The 19714-nt window shown below is 38.8% G+C and overlaps 1 protein-coding gene across 2 annotated transcripts in view; it reads right to left on the reverse strand.

Annotated features, from left to right (window-relative positions):
• Positions 1–1322: 1322 nt before the first annotated feature.
• Positions 1323–19714, reverse strand: part of LOC102236070 (nucleolar protein 4-like) — an 84406-nt gene continuing 66014 nt past the window's right edge. For both annotated transcript variants that reach the window (XM_023338332.1, XM_023338401.1), the window contains 6 exons: positions 16169–16584; positions 12240–12431; positions 11234–11422; positions 10407–10520; positions 9026–9263; positions 1323–8003 (listed from right to left, as the gene is read on the reverse strand). In XM_023338332.1, the coding sequence (XP_023194100.1) occupies positions 7762–8003; positions 9026–9263; positions 10407–10520; positions 11234–11422; positions 12240–12431; positions 16169–16584 (1391 nt within the window). In that variant the 3' untranslated portion in view covers positions 1323–7761. The remainder of the gene's footprint in view (positions 8004–9025; positions 9264–10406; positions 10521–11233; positions 11423–12239; positions 12432–16168; positions 16585–19714) is intronic.

A 19714-nucleotide genomic window follows, 5' to 3' on the forward strand; every position in this document is an offset into this window, starting at 1 on the left:
TTCCAGATTTCTAAAACATTACAGAGTTTTACTTTATCGGCAGTTTCATGTAGAAACAAAATCTCACATGCACGAATGTCATTGGTTGCGTCGCTGCAGGAGGGTGTATGGAAAGCCATCCAGTTCAAAAATATGTGACTTCTAACATTTAGATATGTCAACATTTTCTGTACATTTTAATTAAAATGATTAGCTAGCTAACTTTTTTGGTGTCTTAGCGATGTACAATGACAAGTGATTGTCATTGAAACTCAACATATGGAAGTCCGGGCTGTGGCAGCAACAAAAGTTAAAAATTCTTCTACTTTCTTTTGTCGCATAGCTAACCTGCATCTGTATGTCTACGTTTACGAGCGCAAAATTTCACATATAAGGATGTCACCACTCGCTTGGCTGAAAGAGGGTATATGGAAAACCATCCAGTTCAAAAATATGTAGGCAACATGTCAACATTTTCTGTATATTTTAACCAAAATTAATATATCCTTGTTACCTAACTAGCTTTTTTTGCACTGACTGTAAGTGATGGATTCGACACTCAGGTAGCACACAAAATCTCAAATGCATGAATATCAATAGTCGCTTGGTTTAAAGGGGTGTATGGAAAGCAATCCAGTTCAAAAATATGTCTCTTCTCACAAATAGACAACACATTAACATTTTCTGTACATTTTAGTCAAAATGAATTAACACATCCTTGCTAGCTAGCTTTTTTGCGTCTATCAATTGTAATGGACTTGACACACGGAAAGCAACAGGCAAAAGTTATCACCTCATGGCAACAAAGGCAGAAATTTTTTTTCAATTTTCTTATGTCGCATCACAAGCCAAAATTAAGATACTCTTGCAAGCTAGTTTGCTAGTTCTTTTTCCGTTTTTCATGAGTGATGGGTTCAACACACAAGGATCGTAGATAACACGTCAATAACACATTATCTAAACGTTGTCAAGGTGTTGTTTATACGTTGATTTTATGTTAATACACAGAAAACACGTTAATATGTTGTCAATGCATTTTCTACTCATTAAAAGACATATTTTTGAACTAGATGGCTTTCCATAAGGGCATGCGATTGTTGCCTCTTCGTAAGTTCCATAGGAAATGAGTGGAGAGCCCTTTAACACTGGGAGTACCAGTACAAATTTATCACCAGGTGGCAAGACCACCATTTTCACCACTTCTGTTGCCAACCTATACGAAGATACGTGAAAAATGTACAGAATAACTTAAATATTGGCACTATTGGTGAGAAATGTGAAAAAGTCAGAGAGGAAGAACATGCGGCATTATGAAAGGAAGGAAGAAGGCCGGCCTGTTTCCATAATTAGCACACTGTTTTATTAGTATATTTAGCTTTGTGACGTACAGCTCAGGAGGAAACAGAAAACAAATCAACAAACTTAAATAGTCACAAATCTTTCAAGTCCAGAAACATTTCAGCTTCAGCAATGACATCACACAAAGTAAAGTTTCTTTTTTTAAACCACTGATCTTTTTTCCCCATCATGGACCAGAGTGATATGTTCTCATTTCTGGGTAAAACAAACCTCTCCCAGCCAGTTAACAGAAAAAACTCCCCAGTTTGTTTTTTTTTTTTTTGTCTTTTTTCCCCTTCTTGTATGTTACGACCAAAATTCAAGCGCAGGTACTGGAAAAAAGGTTTCCACTGGTAAATATAATAAACAGTAAATATAAAAAGAACTTTTGATATAATTTATATGGTATCAAAGAAGAGGCAGGGAAATGGGCCTTCAGAGGGGTTTGTTTTTACAAAAACATGTTTTCCTGAGGTTGAGTTTTTCTTTAAGTTCTGCTAAATACACTAATAGACTAAAAGACCCGAAGCTCGCGGTCTGTAATGGCTTATCATTCGCTGAGGAACTCGTCCTCTCCTCTGGACTCGGTTACGCCAGCGGAGGGTCACTGTGATTCTGTGCCCACAATCGGAGACAAACCAACCCACGTTTCAACCCCAGCCAGAACCGCGACGCCGCGCTGACATCAGCTTCCACCGCTTATAATGCTAACGGCGGCGTTTCAAAAACAGTCGCCTTTCCCTTCGCTGTAAAGGACGGACAGAGATGAACGGAGGAGGAGGGAAGCAAACAAAAAACGCAAAAAAGATCAAGCCAGGGAGATCTGCAAAAATCTGTACATGTAAACATCACACTTCCACTGAGTCAAATGAGGGGAATACAGGTTTCACATTGGTTTTACTGGAGGTACGAAGGCCTGGCAGAAGAAAGCAAGACAGTAGAAATGTGTTGGCTGTTTGCCGGTACAAAGTCAGGAGGAGAAAGAAAAACGTACCGCCTCCAAAAATAGGCTGAGAGGATTCATCTGACAGAACTGAACCGGCATCAAGTTCTTTATCCCGGTCCAAAGGGATGTGTTCACATTTCTGGCTGTTTGGTTCATCTCTAATACTGAATACTACTTTAGATTCATTATTTCTAATAATCAGAACCAAAAGTTTCATCAATAATTTGAAAGTATTTCTTAATAGATCAGTTTAGCAAATGCTGATTGTTGGGTTTCCTGAATGATAGAAGCATTTATAGAAACATAAGTTGTAAAATTTTACTACTAAATGTTTTCTCTCAGAATTTCTTTACGCTGGTTGACGATCATACTTGGACAAAATACTTTCAAGAAGTGTTTGTTGGATCTTAGCAGGGTGTTGATGAAGTCTTCATTAGACGTTTAGCATCTTGTTCAGGACTTTAGGGTCTTAGTAAGTACTAGTAAGTACCCTAAGTACCTGGTAAGGTACTTAGGGTCTTGTTATGGTCTTAGTGACATTTTAGCATCTTGTTGAGGACTTTAGGGTCCTAGCAGGTGTTTGTAAGGTCTTCTTGGTCTTAGTAAAGTCTTTAAGGTCTTGGTAAAGTCTTACAGAGATTTGTAGCACATGTTTGAGGTCTTTAGGTTCTTAGTAAGGTCTTGGCAATGTCTTTAGGGTTTAAGGGAGGTCCTTAGGGTCTTGGTAAAGTCTAGTGAGCTCTTCAGTCTCATATTGAGGATTTTAGGGTCTTAGCAGTGTTTTGGTGCTATCATTTGATGAATGTGAGGGACTAACTGGGTTACTCATTTCATGTCAAATCATACAGGATTTTGACTGTGGGTAGGACACGGACAATAGAAAAGGTCCGTCTTTATTGCCTGATTTTCCAAATTTTGCTCCATTCATTTTGAACAGGCTAAGAAGTTCATGCAGAGCAAAGTCATGCAGTTTGGCTCGAGTTATTACAACCTCTGATAAAAGACATGATGCCGGTCAGGTCCGTGTTTGGAATGTACTGTGTTGGATCTGAGAGTTGGGGGATAAAATACCTTGTACCACCCTACAAAATATACTTAAAGAATAGAAACCTTTATAACAAAAGTTGTATTAAAAAGTAAAAATCCAATAGAAATGTGTTGGCTGTTTGCCACTGGAGTCAGAAACACCTGGAGGAAATGCTTCGATTATGGCTCCACCTTTCTATCGATTGTCCTTTGCTATTAGTTATGTTGTATTTAACACAGTTTGTTGGTGTTTTAATTATTATTTATATTATCATTTCTGATCGGAGAGGTGGGGGTGCAGCACTGTGGATGTCTGGTTTTGCGGTAAACCTACTTGAATGACTTACACAAGATTATAAACTGCTAACAGGCGGCTGCTTGGTTTTCAGACCTACATTTGCTCTTCTGGTGAGAGTTTCTGAAAGGTTTTAAGCTCTAGTAAACGTCTGGTGGTTTATGGTAGCAGAATATCAGGGCCTTTGATTGAGGATGGGGACATGCAGTTGCAGGAGAACTTTATCCTAACCATCATTTAGACTCAGACTTTACCAAGACCCTACAGACATCTGTCTAAGGAATTTAGTCCAATGGACTAAAACAAAACAAATATCCTTCCACCTACAGCAAAGACCAATCCCCAACCATGTGTCAACAAAACCAGGCCAGTTCAGCTGAACTTTATTCACCTTTTAGACCCAAAGAACAAGAGTTTGTTATGGAAACAACCTGAAACGGTTTGAAAACCCATGATGGCAGTAGCATCATGTGGGCTGTTCTTCTACCATGTAAACCTCCATCTAATGTCCAACATTTCTTCAGTATCAAATTCTTCAGCCAGTGCAAAGAAGTAGCAAAAATATTTATCCAACTACTCTATTCTAAGTGTGACCATCAAGTTACGCAAAAATCCTTTAAAAATGACCATTTTACTCAAACACACAGAAATGTAGCTATTCATGTCTTCTGCAAACCTAATGAAAAACATTTACAGTGCAACATGTCTGAACTAAAGGTATGCTTCTTTCTTGCTCTCTATCCTTCCAACCTGATCTTACTTTTGCATATTTTTCGAGAGAGGTCCACACCTGGACGAGCCCCCAACTGTTTCTCTCTCATGTTTTCCATTCAGCAATAGGAGCACTAAAACAGATTCCTCCTCTCTTGTGAAAATAATCATTTGAAATTCTACATAAAGGAGATCTAAATTAAGTTTTTGCTGTCGCTGCTTGCAGCCTGTCACATGAATGGAAAAAAATGGCAAACATATTCTGATTATCAAATGCATTTCAAAAACAACATGCATGTCCTCACACAATCATAGGCCTCCCCTTTAACACTATAGATCACTAATGTTTGGCTCATTGTGCAAAAATTGAGTGAAAAGTTCAGCTGCAGCTGAAACCATCTCTTCCTAAATTCAACAATCTGCAACAACATCTAAACCAAAAAATAAACTCAAGTTTGCATATGAAAACTTAAGTGGCTTATTGCTAATGTTGCAAATTATTCCAAAAGAATCCTTTTTAGAAGATCTGACCAAGTATTTTTGGGCAGAACCAGCTGAAACAGCAACTCTTTTATGGCTTAATCAAACATGAGTTAATCAATTAGCTTTAGATGTTTTGAATAAGAGCCTGTTTCCCATTTTAGCTACACCAAGCAGCTGCAGCCTCAAAGACAATCAAACTCACTGGCCAAAAGCTGCTATCAACACCCAGGAATGGTCCAAATTAGACATTATTTGGTCCGCATGCGGCCCAGCGACAGGGATCTGAGATCAAGCACCAGAGGGCAGAAGTGGCGCCATCTTGAGAGGAATGACTAGAAGCTTTGCAGACTTCACAGATTTTGGCTTAGACCAAGGTAAACGTTTGTTTTGTGCAACAGAGACTCATGGCTATATAATTATGTCCCTTTGTTGCATTTATATATTTTTTTCCAATCCCAACAAGCATTTTAAAATCCAAACATCATCAGAACCAGTTTCTTATTGGCAGAATCGGACAAAGACTGGTTTAAAGAAAGCACTAGTACTGGTTTGGTGGGAATCCAAACCTTGATAGTTACCAGATGTTGCAACCAATGTGAATCCTAAAAAGCATACAGCCAAAGCCTCAACCAGAATCCTCCACTCTTGATGATTCAAAATGATGCTTTTGCATATTTTTCAAGAGAGGATCACATCCCGGACGAGCCCCCAACTGTTTCCCTCACATGTTTTCTGAGTTTTGTCTGTTTTAGATGTTCCTACTAGTTACAAACCAAACCCATTTTTTTTATCCCCATCTCTGATTTATCTGTGACCAATTTATGTCCAAATCAGACCTTTCCACCCAGGTGCTGAGTAGTTTATAATCAATGTTTTGGTCGTCAGGAATATGGTGTAATTCCACTCTAACACATCCCTTACCGCACCCCTGGAGGATGGAAATACTGAAATAATAATAAAACAATGCAAAACAACTGAGATTCACAGTTAGAAAGTCACAAAGACAACATGGAGAAAGCCCTATGAAGCAACAAAGAGGCGACCAGCCGGTGTGAGACGGAGGAGAAAAGCTAACAGAGTCCCGGTGGTTTGGTTATGGTTCGCGGTCGAGGCAGCAGAAAGTCGGTCGGTCATTCGGCCGGGTCGCCACGCCCGGCCGGGTTGAGGTTTCAGGTCTGTGGCAGAAGGTCCAGTTTCTCAATAGCAGCAGCGACATGAACGTTCATATAGTTATCAGAGTAGTAATAATAATAACAATAATAATAACAGTAACAACAATAGTAATGGCCATTTCAGAGTTTAAAAAGACAAAACACAGAAAGAGAGAGGAATCCTCATCTGGAGACCAAGAGGAGGACGTTTAGGTCCATGAGATGGAGAGGATGGGAAGGAGGAGGTATGTTTAACCCAAAGATGCTGAGGTGTACGTTTGTAAAGAGAGGAGACACACCTCCCACTCCATCCCCTCTACACACACACGCCACATACACACGCAGTTTAAGGACAGAACTATCACACTCCCGCCGGCTTCAGCTCCGATTCTTCAAGTTTTCAAGATAAACTGGTTATTTACAGCAGCACGACAACTAACCCGCGCAGAGAAAAGGAAAAGTTCAGAGGTCAGCGAGTCGTTGAAATGCTTCATTTCTGCAGTGGGGGAGTCGGAGTAAACTGGTTTCCGTTTGGGAATGTCGAGGACCCGAAAGCGGAGTCGGCAGGTGTGATCTGAGGTAATTCCTGGTGCTCAAAGAAAAATGGATGCATAAAGTAAGCAGCGAGTTGCTTCCTGGGTAAAAAACAGTGAAAGTCGGGAGGTTTGAGGAGAGAAAAGTGCTGTAGGACACAGAGAGCAAGTATGTACAAGCTAGCAAAACAACGAACAACAAAAATCTGTCACTTCTCCTTTAAATTAAAGACTTCTCCAGTTTTAGTGCCGCGTTTTTAAATCAGTCAATTCAAAAACACTGCAAATACATAAAATCTTACTGAGTATTTCTATCTAGTTTTTAATCCAAGTTTCTTGGTTCACTTTAAATAAGACAAAACTAACTTAGAAGTAACTTTTCAGCAAAATGTAGGAGCTTGTTGTAAGTCATTAATCCCTTCATATTAATAAAAAAGTACTAGTTCTATTGGCACATTATTTCACTTATTACAGAGTCAAAGGGCCCTGTGCCGTTACCTAGCAACGCCAGCCAAGTCCAGCCCGTCACCTAGCAACCAAATTCTAATTCTACTGGCAGATGGTCTCACTTATAATACGGAAAAAATCTCCTGTTATAAGTGAGATGATCTGCCAGTGGAACCAATTCTTTTATCAATACTAAAGAAATATTTACTTAAAACAAGCTCCTATTTCTTGTTGAAAGTTAACTTTGTTTTATTTTAAGTGTACGAATATATTTGAACAAGAAACTAGGATAAAATACTTTGTAAGATTTTGTGTTTTTGCAGTGAACAAACAAAATAAATCAAAAGTCCATCTGGGACTCATCAGATATTAGTTTAAATTATTCTGTATTCAACAAATTCACTGGAAAATAATAATAATAATAATAATAATAATAATAATAATAATAATAATAATAATAATAATAATAACAAACACTTCTCTATTTAATCTGGACAGTTTTTTTTAAGTACCATCAGTTTTCCTCTCCGGCTGATTGTGAGGCGCTTCCAGACAGGAGAGGAGGGGATTTTCTGGAGTCCAAACTTTCTGCTCCATGTTTTCCTCAAAACAAAAAAAAATTAATAAAAAAATTATTTCCCACATGCAGAGTCGGTCCGTTTAGATGTGGGGAGATTGTTTCTGTTTTTATTCCACTGAATCCGAATCACAGGTGAGACGACAGTAGAGGAGGTCTGGAGTTCATCACAGGCGAAGCAGACACTAAACAAGCATTACGTGAGGTGTGTGTGTGTGTGTGTGTGTGTGTGTGTGTGTGTGTGTGTGTGTGTGTGTCGTCTCCCACAGTTTCCCTCAGTTCTGCTGCAGGATGAGGTTTTCCAGCTCGTCGGCCGAGCGAAGCAGGAAGGCTGCCGACTCCCGGTAACCGGCGATCAGCTGGCGCACGGCCGTGATCTCTGGTTGGCTGAGCTGTGTGGATGCCCCGCCCCCTCCACCACCGCCGCCGCGCCCGCTGAGGTTGTTGGTGGTGGTGGAAGAGGAGCAGTTGGTGATGTTGGTGGAGGAGAGCGACTTCATGCTGAGGTCTGTGGGACCTGGAGAGGAGATGGTGAGAGAAACATGAGGCCGAAGATTATAACGGCTGAAATATAATCAGCTACATAGTAAAACATGACACTGTGATGTTCTGCTGCTAATAAGAACAAGTCTGGCAGCTGGATGCTTCATTGTAATGCAAGGCTGCTACCACAAGGTGGCAGTAATACATTCTTCTTCATTACTGTGATGCTGAAAACAGGGAAATTATTTTAAAAAGCTTCATTAAATTTGCTGCCTGTTTTTAGCCATCAGGTGGAACAATCTGTTGCTAAATCCATAAGTTTGATCAGTTATTGCTGAAACTCTGCGGCTGCAGTTTCCCTTATAGCAGCAAACATGGAGGAAAAAAGCTCCCATCAGAGGAAACATTATTTGAACCATGTGAAGCTAAAACTTCCACTTGAGGAAATGTACAGGAAAGGTTTTTTATTTTAAATGCAAAATGTAATATTTTTGTACAGTTATGGCTTAGTTACTGCTCTGAGTGTGTTGTTCCTTTAGCAAATGGTCTTTTTTTAGTCTGTTTATTCCAATTAACCATTAATTGATTACTAAATAACTTGACGGTTAATCCCATTAATTATTTCATTCCTAGTTTTTCTGTATATTCATTTAACAATTAATCAATTATTCCATTTTTGACAATTATTTCAGTAATCGATTAATCTCTATTAATCTAGTTAATCGTTTCAGGCTCAGTTTTATTTTGATATATTACATTTACCAATTAATCAGTAACTAAATTAGTTATGATTATTTTTAATAATTGATTAATCACAATTAATTAAATTAATAGTTTCAGTTCCAGGTTTTTTCTGTATACTCCAGTCAGGGGTCAGGAGCCCGAGCCCCAGGCGTAACTTCCTGTGACTCCAGTTAATTATTAATTGATTATTACTTGATTAATCCGATTAATCGTTTCAGCCCTACAGCACAGTGATGTGTAACCCAGTATCAGACATGGAATCCCATCATTTTCATCATCTTCATTATTCTCCCAGCTTCATCCCTCGCTCACCGTTGCTCTGAGTGGTGGTGCCGGTCGTCAGGGAGACGGGGTGCTGAATGGCGGCGCTCAGGCCCGGGTAACCACGGTAACCATAGCTGAGTCCGGCCCCGTTGATGTAGAGCTGCGAGTCCTGGGAGGGGAAGGCTGATGCAGCCAAGGAGTAGGCAGAGTGAGCGAGGGACACGGGGTCCCTCAGGGCGGCGCCGCCACCGCCGCCGGACGGCTTTTCCAGGGATACCTGCTCATCCTGACACAAGGAATTATGGGAAATATGGGAGTTTATTAATGAAAACAAAGCAGGATGCTGACAGAGACCGGTCAACATCTGACCCGGTTCAGGTCCAAACACGGTGAATAACAGTCTCTACCATAAACAGGAAGACAGCTGAGCGCCATCTAGTGGCGGATAATAATAACAATTATAATAATAATAATAATAATAATAGTAATAATAATAATAATAATAATAAAAAATTTGTTTTAAAGATCAGAAAGAGAATAATTATATCCTGGGAAATTAATTAAACATTAAAAATGTTGACAGTCCAAAAAACCCTTTAATAATAACAAAAATAGGATAAAATGTGAAATAATTGACTTTATATTAACTAGAAACAATAGAAACCTTTAAATAACAGCAGCAGTAGTAATTATAATAACAATACTTTAAATATAAAATCACATATAATAAAATAAATAATTTTCCTTTGGGATCAAAGTATTTTTGAATTAAATATAAATTAGAAACTATAAAACATTTTAAATAATAATAGTTCCACATTATCAATATTATTATTGGTAACGACGTACAGAAAATAGAATATTGGAAAGTCATATAGAAGATTTAAAAATAAATAAGTTTACATTAATTAGAAAATATTGAAACTATAATAATAATAATTATTATTATTATAAGGTAAGAGACATGGAGAACAAAAAATAGCTTTTAAATAAATAATAATAATAATAATATTTAAACAAAAAACTATATAAACTAGAAACCATAAAACCTTTTTAGGTCAAATAAATAATATTTGGGTAAGATGTAAAAAATATTTTAAAAATTACTACAGTAAGTAGAAACATTTTTATTAATTATAAAATAAAAAGAAAAATAGGACAAGACAAAATATTTTTAAATAAATTATTTTAAACCATCTAGAATCTGTAGAATTTTTAAATTATTTTTAGTTTTTAATTCATACCCAGTAAATAAAAACTTGTCTATTTGTGCTACTGAGTTACTTTTATTTAGAGAAATTTTTAGATAAACTCAGTTAACTTAGTTCAACATTAACACGTTTTGTTTTAGACAGCAGATATTTCTCTCTGTCTGATCCAGAATTGTTCTGATGGTTAAAGACGCTGATGAATCCGGAGCGTTGCTTACGTGGAAAGCTTCGAGGCGCATCCTCTTGGCGGCGTTGCGGGTTTCGCTCTCGCAGGCGGCGGCCAGGATGTTTTCAGCCATGGCCGAGGTCAGGTGAGGTGGAGTCGGGCGGGTCTGGAAGCAACGCGGCGTTAGAGACATTTATTCACTAATTATGTCAGTTCTGTCTTGTCAAAGCAGAAAAATGTGATGGTTTTATTTCCGTTCATTGGAAGTAATGCTAGATTCGACCACAGGGGGGCAGTAGAGACATTATAATTAAAGCCTCGTCAGTTCAGGTTTGTGGCGTTTTTTACCCTTTAATCTCCTAATGGAGAAAAACAAAATGACCCTTAAATATGTATGTATTAAAAATAAATGAAAGTAATATAAAAAAAACTGACAAATAAATTAATGTATTTAAATTTATCAAATAAATGTATTAGTTAAATAAAACCTAGCATGTAAAGCTTGCTTGTTTTTGTTTAGTGAAATTTTAAAAACCACAATCTCGTCATTGTTGTTTTTTGAGGTTTTAAAACAGGAAAACATTAAACTTTTAGAATAAGCAAATGAAAATATGTATTTTAATGAAAAGTATTATATTTACAATAAATAAATAAATAAGTTAATGGTATTTCAGCTAAAAAACAGATAAGATAAGATTTATTGTCATTGTCATCAACAGATTACAACGAGATTGAGATTTGCTCGACTCGAGTTAAGATGCAGGTTATGTGTATATACGTAATATACCAAGATAAAGAAAAACAAACAAAAACCCGAACCCCTGGTTCGGGTTTAAAAACCCCGCTTTTAAAACTTTTTTGATTTGCTGATTAGCGCACCTCCATGCCGTTCTTCTTCATGCGTCGGCAGGATTTGAGGTAGGTGCGAATGCGCTTGCGGGCGCGTTCCTGGAATTCTGGGAATTGTCTGCTGCAGGACTCGATGATGGCTTGGATCTTCTCCTTGGGCTGCTTGGAGATGGGAACCATTCGGTCCAAGTTCTCATCCACAAACAGGCGAACAAACATCTGAAACACAGCATGGCTGCTGATAAAATGGAGTCACCTTTATCCCTGCTGAGGAAACTAACAGGCTTAAAGTCCTCACATCTAATCTTATTTTTAAACAAAAATGCAAAAACTAATATTATTGTGATTTCTTTTAACATGCGTACCGTATGGCTAGCATCCTGATTAGTTGGTCTATGAGTGTTTATTATACATGCACCTGTATTTAAAGTGGCTAATGGCGTTTGGTGAGCACCGCTAATTATACTGCTAGCTGCGCTAACCCTAAACCACTAAGCATAAACATTAGTTCCACTAACGCTAAATCAACATGCTATTTAGTGAAAGCCAATGCTAATGCGCTAAATTCAACCATGTTGATACTCACCATGTAGTGATTACAATTTATCTTGGAAAATTAATTCAGTGGAAGCTAAGTGCGCTAACTGTTACCAAATTAGAAAACTGCTAAAGTGCTCAGAAAGAAATTAGGTCAGCTATTAGCGTAGCAGCGGATTACCAACAACGGTAGCCTACTGGCAATAAACAGAAGCAACTGGACCTGGTGCTAATAAAACCACTAATCATAAACATCAGTGCCACTAACGCTACATCAACACACCAACATGCTATTTAGCTGAAGCTAATGCTAAAGTGCTAAATTCCAACATTTTGATACCCACTATGTAGCAAGCTAGAATTTGTGTTGAAAAGTTAATCTAATTGTGCTAAATGTTTTGTGCTGATAGACAGTGGACTTTTAAAGAATTTCTCAGATATTTTTTACCCTAAAAATTAGAAACTTTAGTTCAAACTGCTGGATTTCCTCCTGACTTACATTGAAGGCCTTTAATCTCTCAGGGTCGACGCCCTCCGTGTCGTTGATCTTGTCGTTGTCGTCATGGTCGTCGTGGTCGTCGTCGTCATCGTCGGGGGCGACCTGGTTGCCGTGGCGCCCCATGGTGAGGTCTTCTGCGCTCAGCTCCGTCTTAATGCTGTCGTAGCTTCCCCCCGAGCCGTACTGAGGGGACTGAACACAAACGTTCTGCTCTGAATCGATTTTACTCTTTCAACGTGTTTAGACTGAGGTTTGGTCATTTAGTGTGAAAATCCTGGTCCTGATCGAAAGTTTTCTGTTCTCATATTTATCGACATATAAAGTCACGTTCAATTAGAATATTGGTTCTGATGAGAATAATTTTTTATTTGGAGCAAAATCTGTAACGGTGCTAAGAATACTTTTCATTAAGCCCATTTTTCTGTACTAAAATTTAATATTGGTCTGATGTAATATTCTAATCTTAAATGTTAAGGAGGAAAATCATCAAAATCAGTGGTGGACACCACTAGCTAAATAGTTAGCTATGCTAACCCCACAACACTAATCATAAACATGAGTTCCACACAAGCTAAAGTGCTACACCAACACAGTGTTTAATGCTAGCTACTGCCAAAGCACTTATAGTCATTAGTTCTGCTAACACTAGATCGCTACAGCAACACTTTAACAGAAGCTAATGCTAAAGCGCTACATCAACAAGGTGTTCAGTGGAAGCTAAAGCGCTACATCAACATGTATTTAGTGGAAGCTAATGCTAAAGAGCTACATCATCAAGGTATTCAGTGGAAGCTAAAGCTAGAGCGCTACATCAACATGTATTTAGTGGAAGCTAATGCTAAAGAGCTACATCAACATGTATTTAGTGGAAGCTAATGCTAAAGAGCTACATCAACATGGTATTTAGTGGAAGCTAATGCTAAAGAGCTACATCAACAAGGTATTCAGTGGAAGCTAATGCTAAAGAGCTACATCAACATAGTATTTATTATAAGCTAATGCTAAAACACAAATCATGCTAAGTGTTTTCAAAGCTAGCAAAAGAGCTAGATGGAAAATTAGCTCCACTATTGGCACATTAGTGGAAGTGTGACCAGCACTGATCATAACTCAGAGAAATAAAGTTGTTAAAACATCAGGTTGTGTTTGAAAACTGTAATTTCATACATTTATGTGATTAAATGATTATTTTTATCAAGTCGGTTTGGATTTTCCTATAAAAAAGAAAAATGATTCTACCTGACAGTTTCCCACTCAAACAGCAGAAAGTGTAGCTTTGGAAAAGGTATAAATTAGCTTCACAGCTTGCAAACATTCACCGAGGTGTCGAGGCCGGTTGTCATGGAAACGGATGCTTTGCTCTTTTCCTGCTCCTAAAGTCACAAAACAGCTTTCAGTCAAAAAAATGTCCTGTCGTCTTCAGACCTGACCGTTCCTGTTTCCATGTTTTATTTATATTATTCTGTTTTGATGGATTTTTCCTATTTTTAATGTTAATTCAAGAAGCAAATAGTAAAAACTCTTTACTGACGGGTTTCTATGCTCAGAGATGCAAAAAACAAAATCTGGAAATAAAAATAAAACATTTTAGTTTAATTTAAAAATTCTACACTGAGTAAAAATCTAAATTATTAAAACCATACATTTATTTTCTTTATTATTTTTGTGAGGTAATAAAATTATTAAATATTAAAAACATATTTAAAAATATTGAACTAAAAATATAACAAAAATATGTCCTCAAATATAGCAACGACTATAATAACAGTAATAATAAAATAAAATAACAATGATAAGAGTATTATTACACAGAATAAGTCAATGATCTGCAGACAAACAGGTAACCAGAGTTAGAATTAGTTATTTTTAGTAAGAACTTTGTTTCTAACACAAATTGACACCAATCTCTCAAAAGACAAAAAAATTTTTTAAAAAAAGAGCATTAACTTCACAAACATTTTATGTCTGTTTTCAAGAAAAACATTAGAAATTATGTTTTCCGGGCCATAGCAGCCATTTTATAGCACAATCAAGTCACTGTGTTCCCTTCAGTTCTTGGGGGAAAAAAAGCCAAACACATAAAAAAGTGACTTAGAAGAAATTTGACTTCGTAGTTTAATACCTTGAAATTAGGGGTCTGTCTCTTTAAGAAGCTCCTGCTCTTTCTGAAGTCATCACAACATGGCTCCTCTATTAGCCCTTTAGTGTTTTTACCAGCAGCTCCTATAATGAGCTCAGCAGTTCCTCCAGGTGTTTGCTAATTGCTGCTGGCTAGTCTGAAGGAGCTGAGTGCGAGAGGAGCTGCGCCTTGAAGGCGGGGCTAGGTCCACCCAGGCCTTTTTCACAGTTGAATGGTTGCCATGGAGATTACAGGATTTCTCAAACATGCATAAAAGAATGAAAGGTTTGTTTTATAACACGATGTAAAGCTGAAAAAAGTTGATTTTATAAAATACTTTCCCTTTAAATTCCAGTCTGGAGCTGTAAAAAAAAATCAGTCCAGGTGCAACAAATGGCCCACGAGCCACATTTTGAACCCCCCACTGTACATTGAATGTAAAGTCATAATCTGTCAGCAAATTTAAAGCCAGGAGAAAAACAGAGCGACACTCTGAACTTAACGCCCCCACAACGCAGCGAAACGTGTTGTTGCTCCGTAATGGCGGCCGCCTCGTTTGTTTCCGATTCTGAATGTGAGAAACGTGAAGCCGCCGCGCTGCGTCCGAACCGGGTCCAGGAGAAACACGGCGCCTCCAAGGCCGGAGTTTATTGTTCGGCTTTCAGCTGCAGCACAAAGACGAGAAGCTCCTGCTTTTTATTTCTTTTAGATAATTCTGGGTTTTAATACAGAACGAGGCGACGTGGGTGTCCTTATTAATTAACCAGAAAAGCTCACGCTCCCACTGATTACGGCGTTTTCCAGAGTCTGAATAAAAGGAGAAAATGACTTTCTTTCAAAGAGATTCTCTTCTGTTCGCCGTATAGAGCAAAAAAAAGAAGTTAAATTATATAAAAACATTTAAAAAATCGGACTTTTACTTTATTTTTATGCTTTTGTATTGCAATGTCTGTCTTTTCTTAGAAAAGCTGCAGTTGCTATAATCTGTTGTATTTTCAGTAAGAATAAATATAGAATAAATATAATAAAAACTAATATTAGAGATTTTCCAACCATTTCATCTCTAAAAAATGGAAATAACAAAATGTTAGCTCTGTTTTTGCATTTATTTTTAATATTATATCAAAAAGGCTTATTTGGCTAAAAGAAAAATCTGCACTATGTGTCAATTTTTAAAAATTCATCTGAATAATTGATAATTGAAATAATCTTTATCTTAGATTAGGAATCTTTGAAAAGGGCAAAAGATTAGGGTAATGGTTTGGAGGCTCTCCAACCCCAAATATTTAAATTTCATCACAAAAGAAATGATCAAAGCACCAGTGGGAATATGCAAAAACTGCTCAGGAATTACATTTTGTTGTTGTTGTTATTAAGATTAATTAGAATTGATTTTTCATTAGTTCTGAAAAATTCCCAGTAGAAATTATTGTAAACAAAAAAATCTAAATAAAATAAAAAATCATAGTCTCTCCTGTATGGAAGAGGATTAGGGCCACTGATTTTTAATTTTTAAATTCTGACTGTAATATCCTGAGGAAAAAATCTCAGAAAGCTGCGATAGATAGCAACATGATAGATGTAGATATACGGGAGTTAGCATAACTTATACCACTACATGTAGATAAGCCAGAGGTATGGAGCTAAACTGAGGCCATAAAAAGTTTGTTCTAAAGAAAAAAAAAAGAAACTGAAAAAAGTTTGAAAAAAGATTTGTAAGTGAATTTATCTTTGTAGCTCCATATAAATAATTTTGTGTGCTTCGTTCAGAGCTAACTCAACTCCCAGCAGATCAGGTTTGTGGTCTCACCTTGTTGCCGTAGTCCCGGCCGTCGGGGTCCAGTCGCAGCTCGGCGGCGTGTGTCAGTGTGTGCGTGCTGTGTGCGTGTGGCAGCGCTGAATGCGGCGGCTTGGCGGCCAGCGGGTACTTCCTGCGCAGCTCCTCGGGCGCGTTGGGGTGCAGCGCGCCGAGCAGCGCGGCGGCGGCGGCCGACACGGTGATAGGAAGGTGTGAGGTAGGCAGTGGCAGGCGTTCGCTCAGGTTCCCCGCCTGCTGGTCCTCCGACGACGAGGAAGAAGAGGTCGGCCTGCTGAAGTCCAGCGGCGCCGAGCCGCCGCCGTTAACGACCTCGGTTTCCCTGACAATGGCGCCGTCCGTCACAGCAGAGGAGGGTGGAGTCAGGGCAGGTAGGCCGTTACCGCTGCCGCTTTCTGACGACGAATCATCTGAAGGTGGAAACAGAGACGGAAATTCAACTTAGAGGAGCTAAAAAAAGACGTAAAACTCTCCAACGGCGTCTTAAAGGTGTTTTCACACCTGAAGGTCCGGCAGACTCGGTTCGATTGGCGACAAAAATCACAACATCTGCTACATTTTCAGCTGCTGCGGTTCCCATTACACAAGAACTTCCCAAAATCTAAATGTCCATCAGAAAAGGGCAGCTAACATCTCTGCAGACCCCACACATGCTGGACATCAGTTCTAGTTCCAGTAGTGTGTGGATGAGACACAACTTTCTCCAGGTGCAGAAACAAAACTGAAGTTATTATCTTTAAACCTAAAGAGGAACGATCTAGAGTCAACGCACAGTTTCAGTTATTACAGCTGGAAACTAGAAATCAGGCCAGAAAACTGGATCTGAACCTTCAGATTCACATAAAGACGGTTACAAAGTCGGCCTTCTATCACCTGAAGAACATTTCCAAGATTAGAGGACTAATGTCTCAGAGAAACTCATCCATGCATTTATCTTTAGATGCATCGATTACTGCAACAGTGTCTGATCCAGAGCGCTGCTACTGAGATTCTGACTAAAACCAGGAGGACAGAGCACACCACCCAGCTCTACACCACCCAGCTCTACACCACCCAGCTCTACACCACCCAGTTCTACACCACCCAGTTCTACACCACCCAGTTCTACACCACCCAGCTCTACACCACCCAGCTCTACACCACCCAGTACTACAGTCCTTCACTGAGAGAACAAACTGCCTACCAAGATGGCTGTCAGTTACAAAGTTCAGGGAAGTGTAACGGCACATGAGACTTACTTATGTTGGGGATTAATTAGAATAAAAGTCTTATTGTTCCTCCACTGCTTCTGTGTTTTTGCTTTGTTAACTAAATTGGTTTTGTTTATTAGTGAAGGGAAGTAGAAGTAAGAAAGGTACAGAGGCAGAAGAAAAGAGGTCAGCAGAAGGATGGGAGGAGGAGGAGGATGAAGAGGATGGGGGGTCATGGCTGGCGGGTCGGAGGACGAAGAGGAAGAAGGGGGGAAGGGAGCAGAGAACCTATGGGGCAGATTCAGGATCTTCACCCCGCTCATCAAGCTGGTGCGGATCAGCATAATTATGATTATTACGTATTTATCTGAAGCCTGGCTCTGAGGGAGCAGCACCGTTTAAGAAATGGGGCCGGTCTAATTCCTGCTAAGTTGATTCAAACGTCCCCTCAGGACTTAGACCGCACCAGGAGGGATTCTGTGCTGCGGCTGCGTCTAGGCGGTGCGTTTCTGGACAGGGTGTGGCGCTTCCTCTCCTTTCACTTTCTGTAAGCCATCAACCTTCAGCGACCCTGCCTCTGTTCGCGCTGTCCTCCTCTCTGACCTCCGACGCCAAAGCAATCCCACGGCTCTTTGTGGCTCAGAAAACAGAACAACCCGCCTCCCGCCGAGCCACAGGAAAATATGTGAAGCAATTATGGATAAACAATGTAGGTCGGTGTGTTATTAGTCGGCTTTTCTTCATGTTACCTTGGCCTCTTTGCTCTCAGATATCAGCAGATAAAACGTGAATCAGCTGAACACGCTGGGAGCCTTTTCCATCTCTGGTATAAGAATAACAGCAAACAGCTGATCTGTAGCAGGAAACACTCAAAAACCAGCTATTTTCTAAAGACTGAAGTAAAAATAAACACAAACGTAAGCAAATACAAAAACAAATAATTCAACAATTCTATTTTACTGCCACAAGAAGAAGGAGAAATATAAGATTTAAAAATATTTTACACCGATTAAATGTTTTACTTCTAAGTCCATCAGGAGTTCAAAGGATTATGAAGGTGACGTGCTTCCATGATAGACATTAGACAGATTCGGGTGGAGTCAGTTGGACCTGGGTGGATTCGGGTGGAGTCAGGTGGCTTCGGCCTTCTATCACCTGAAGAACATTTCCAGGATTAAAGGACTAATGGAAGATAGAGCACATAACACCAGTTTTAAAGTCCCTCCACTGGCTCCCTGTAGCTCAAAGAATAGACTTTAAAATACTGTTGTTAGTTTATAAATCACTGAACGTTTTAGCACCACAATACATTAAAGATCTGCTGTTATTGTATCAACCTTCTTCTGGTTCTGGTTCTGCTCTGCATCCCCAGAACCAGAACCAGAACCAAATGAGGAGAAGCAGCTTTCAGGATCTATGCACCACAAATTTGGAACAAACTTCCAGAAAACTGTAAAACAGCTGACAGGAGTCAGGTGGATTCGGGTGGAGTCAGTTGGACCTGCGTGGATTCGGGTGGAGTCAGGTGGCTTCAGGTGGAGTCGGGTGTTCAGACTGACCCCGAGCGTGACCTTAAGCTGGCCACTCTGTGCTTCAGGATCCTCTGTGTTTGGGTGAAGGTGTGGCGGCTGCCACCGTTTATAAAGAAGAATTTACGATGCGTGGTAAATAACGGGCGCTGCGCTCTCTTCCTTTATGTTGCTGCGTCACTCAGATGAGAGGTGAGAAAAACCCAACGGTAGAAAAACTCTGGCAATATAAAAAATAAAAGCAATCTTCATCACCTTGTAAAAGATTTTTTGAGCAATACCTCCTCAATATATTAAAAAGCAAATAAAAATATAATAATATTATTGTGAATCCAGAGCAGAAATAAAACAATTAGTAGCTTCTGGTTGAATTTTTAGTCAAGTTTCAAACATTTGTTTTGAGATTATTAAAAATATTTACTAAATAATTAAGATTATTTAGAGGTGGGAGTGAATAACAATTTTTTTTATCAAACTAATTTATGAAAATTTACTTGATAGACATAAAAAAGCAACATTTTCAATTCAAAACTCCTTTTTGCTGCTAAATTATTGGATAAATAGACATATGAGCTCAACAACAAAATGGCTGGATATAACGGCTTCATATCAGTCAATATCGATAATTATTGATTATTTCTCTGTTTTAAATATCTGAAATATTACCAAACTGGCTGCGTTACTTTTCCTGTTTAATCTGGTTTTCACTCCACGTGTTGTTTTTTATTTTTAAGCAGTTATGGGGGAACTTGAAGCTGCTGGTACGCCAGTTACCCAGCAGGTTGTTGCTAGGCAACCGAAGAGTGAGTGAGTTAGTTGAT

The sequence above is a fragment of the Xiphophorus maculatus genome, chromosome 1 (genome assembly GCF_002775205.1).
Source record: "Xiphophorus maculatus strain JP 163 A chromosome 1, X_maculatus-5.0-male, whole genome shotgun sequence".
Taxonomy (NCBI): domain Eukaryota; kingdom Metazoa; phylum Chordata; class Actinopteri; order Cyprinodontiformes; family Poeciliidae; genus Xiphophorus; species Xiphophorus maculatus.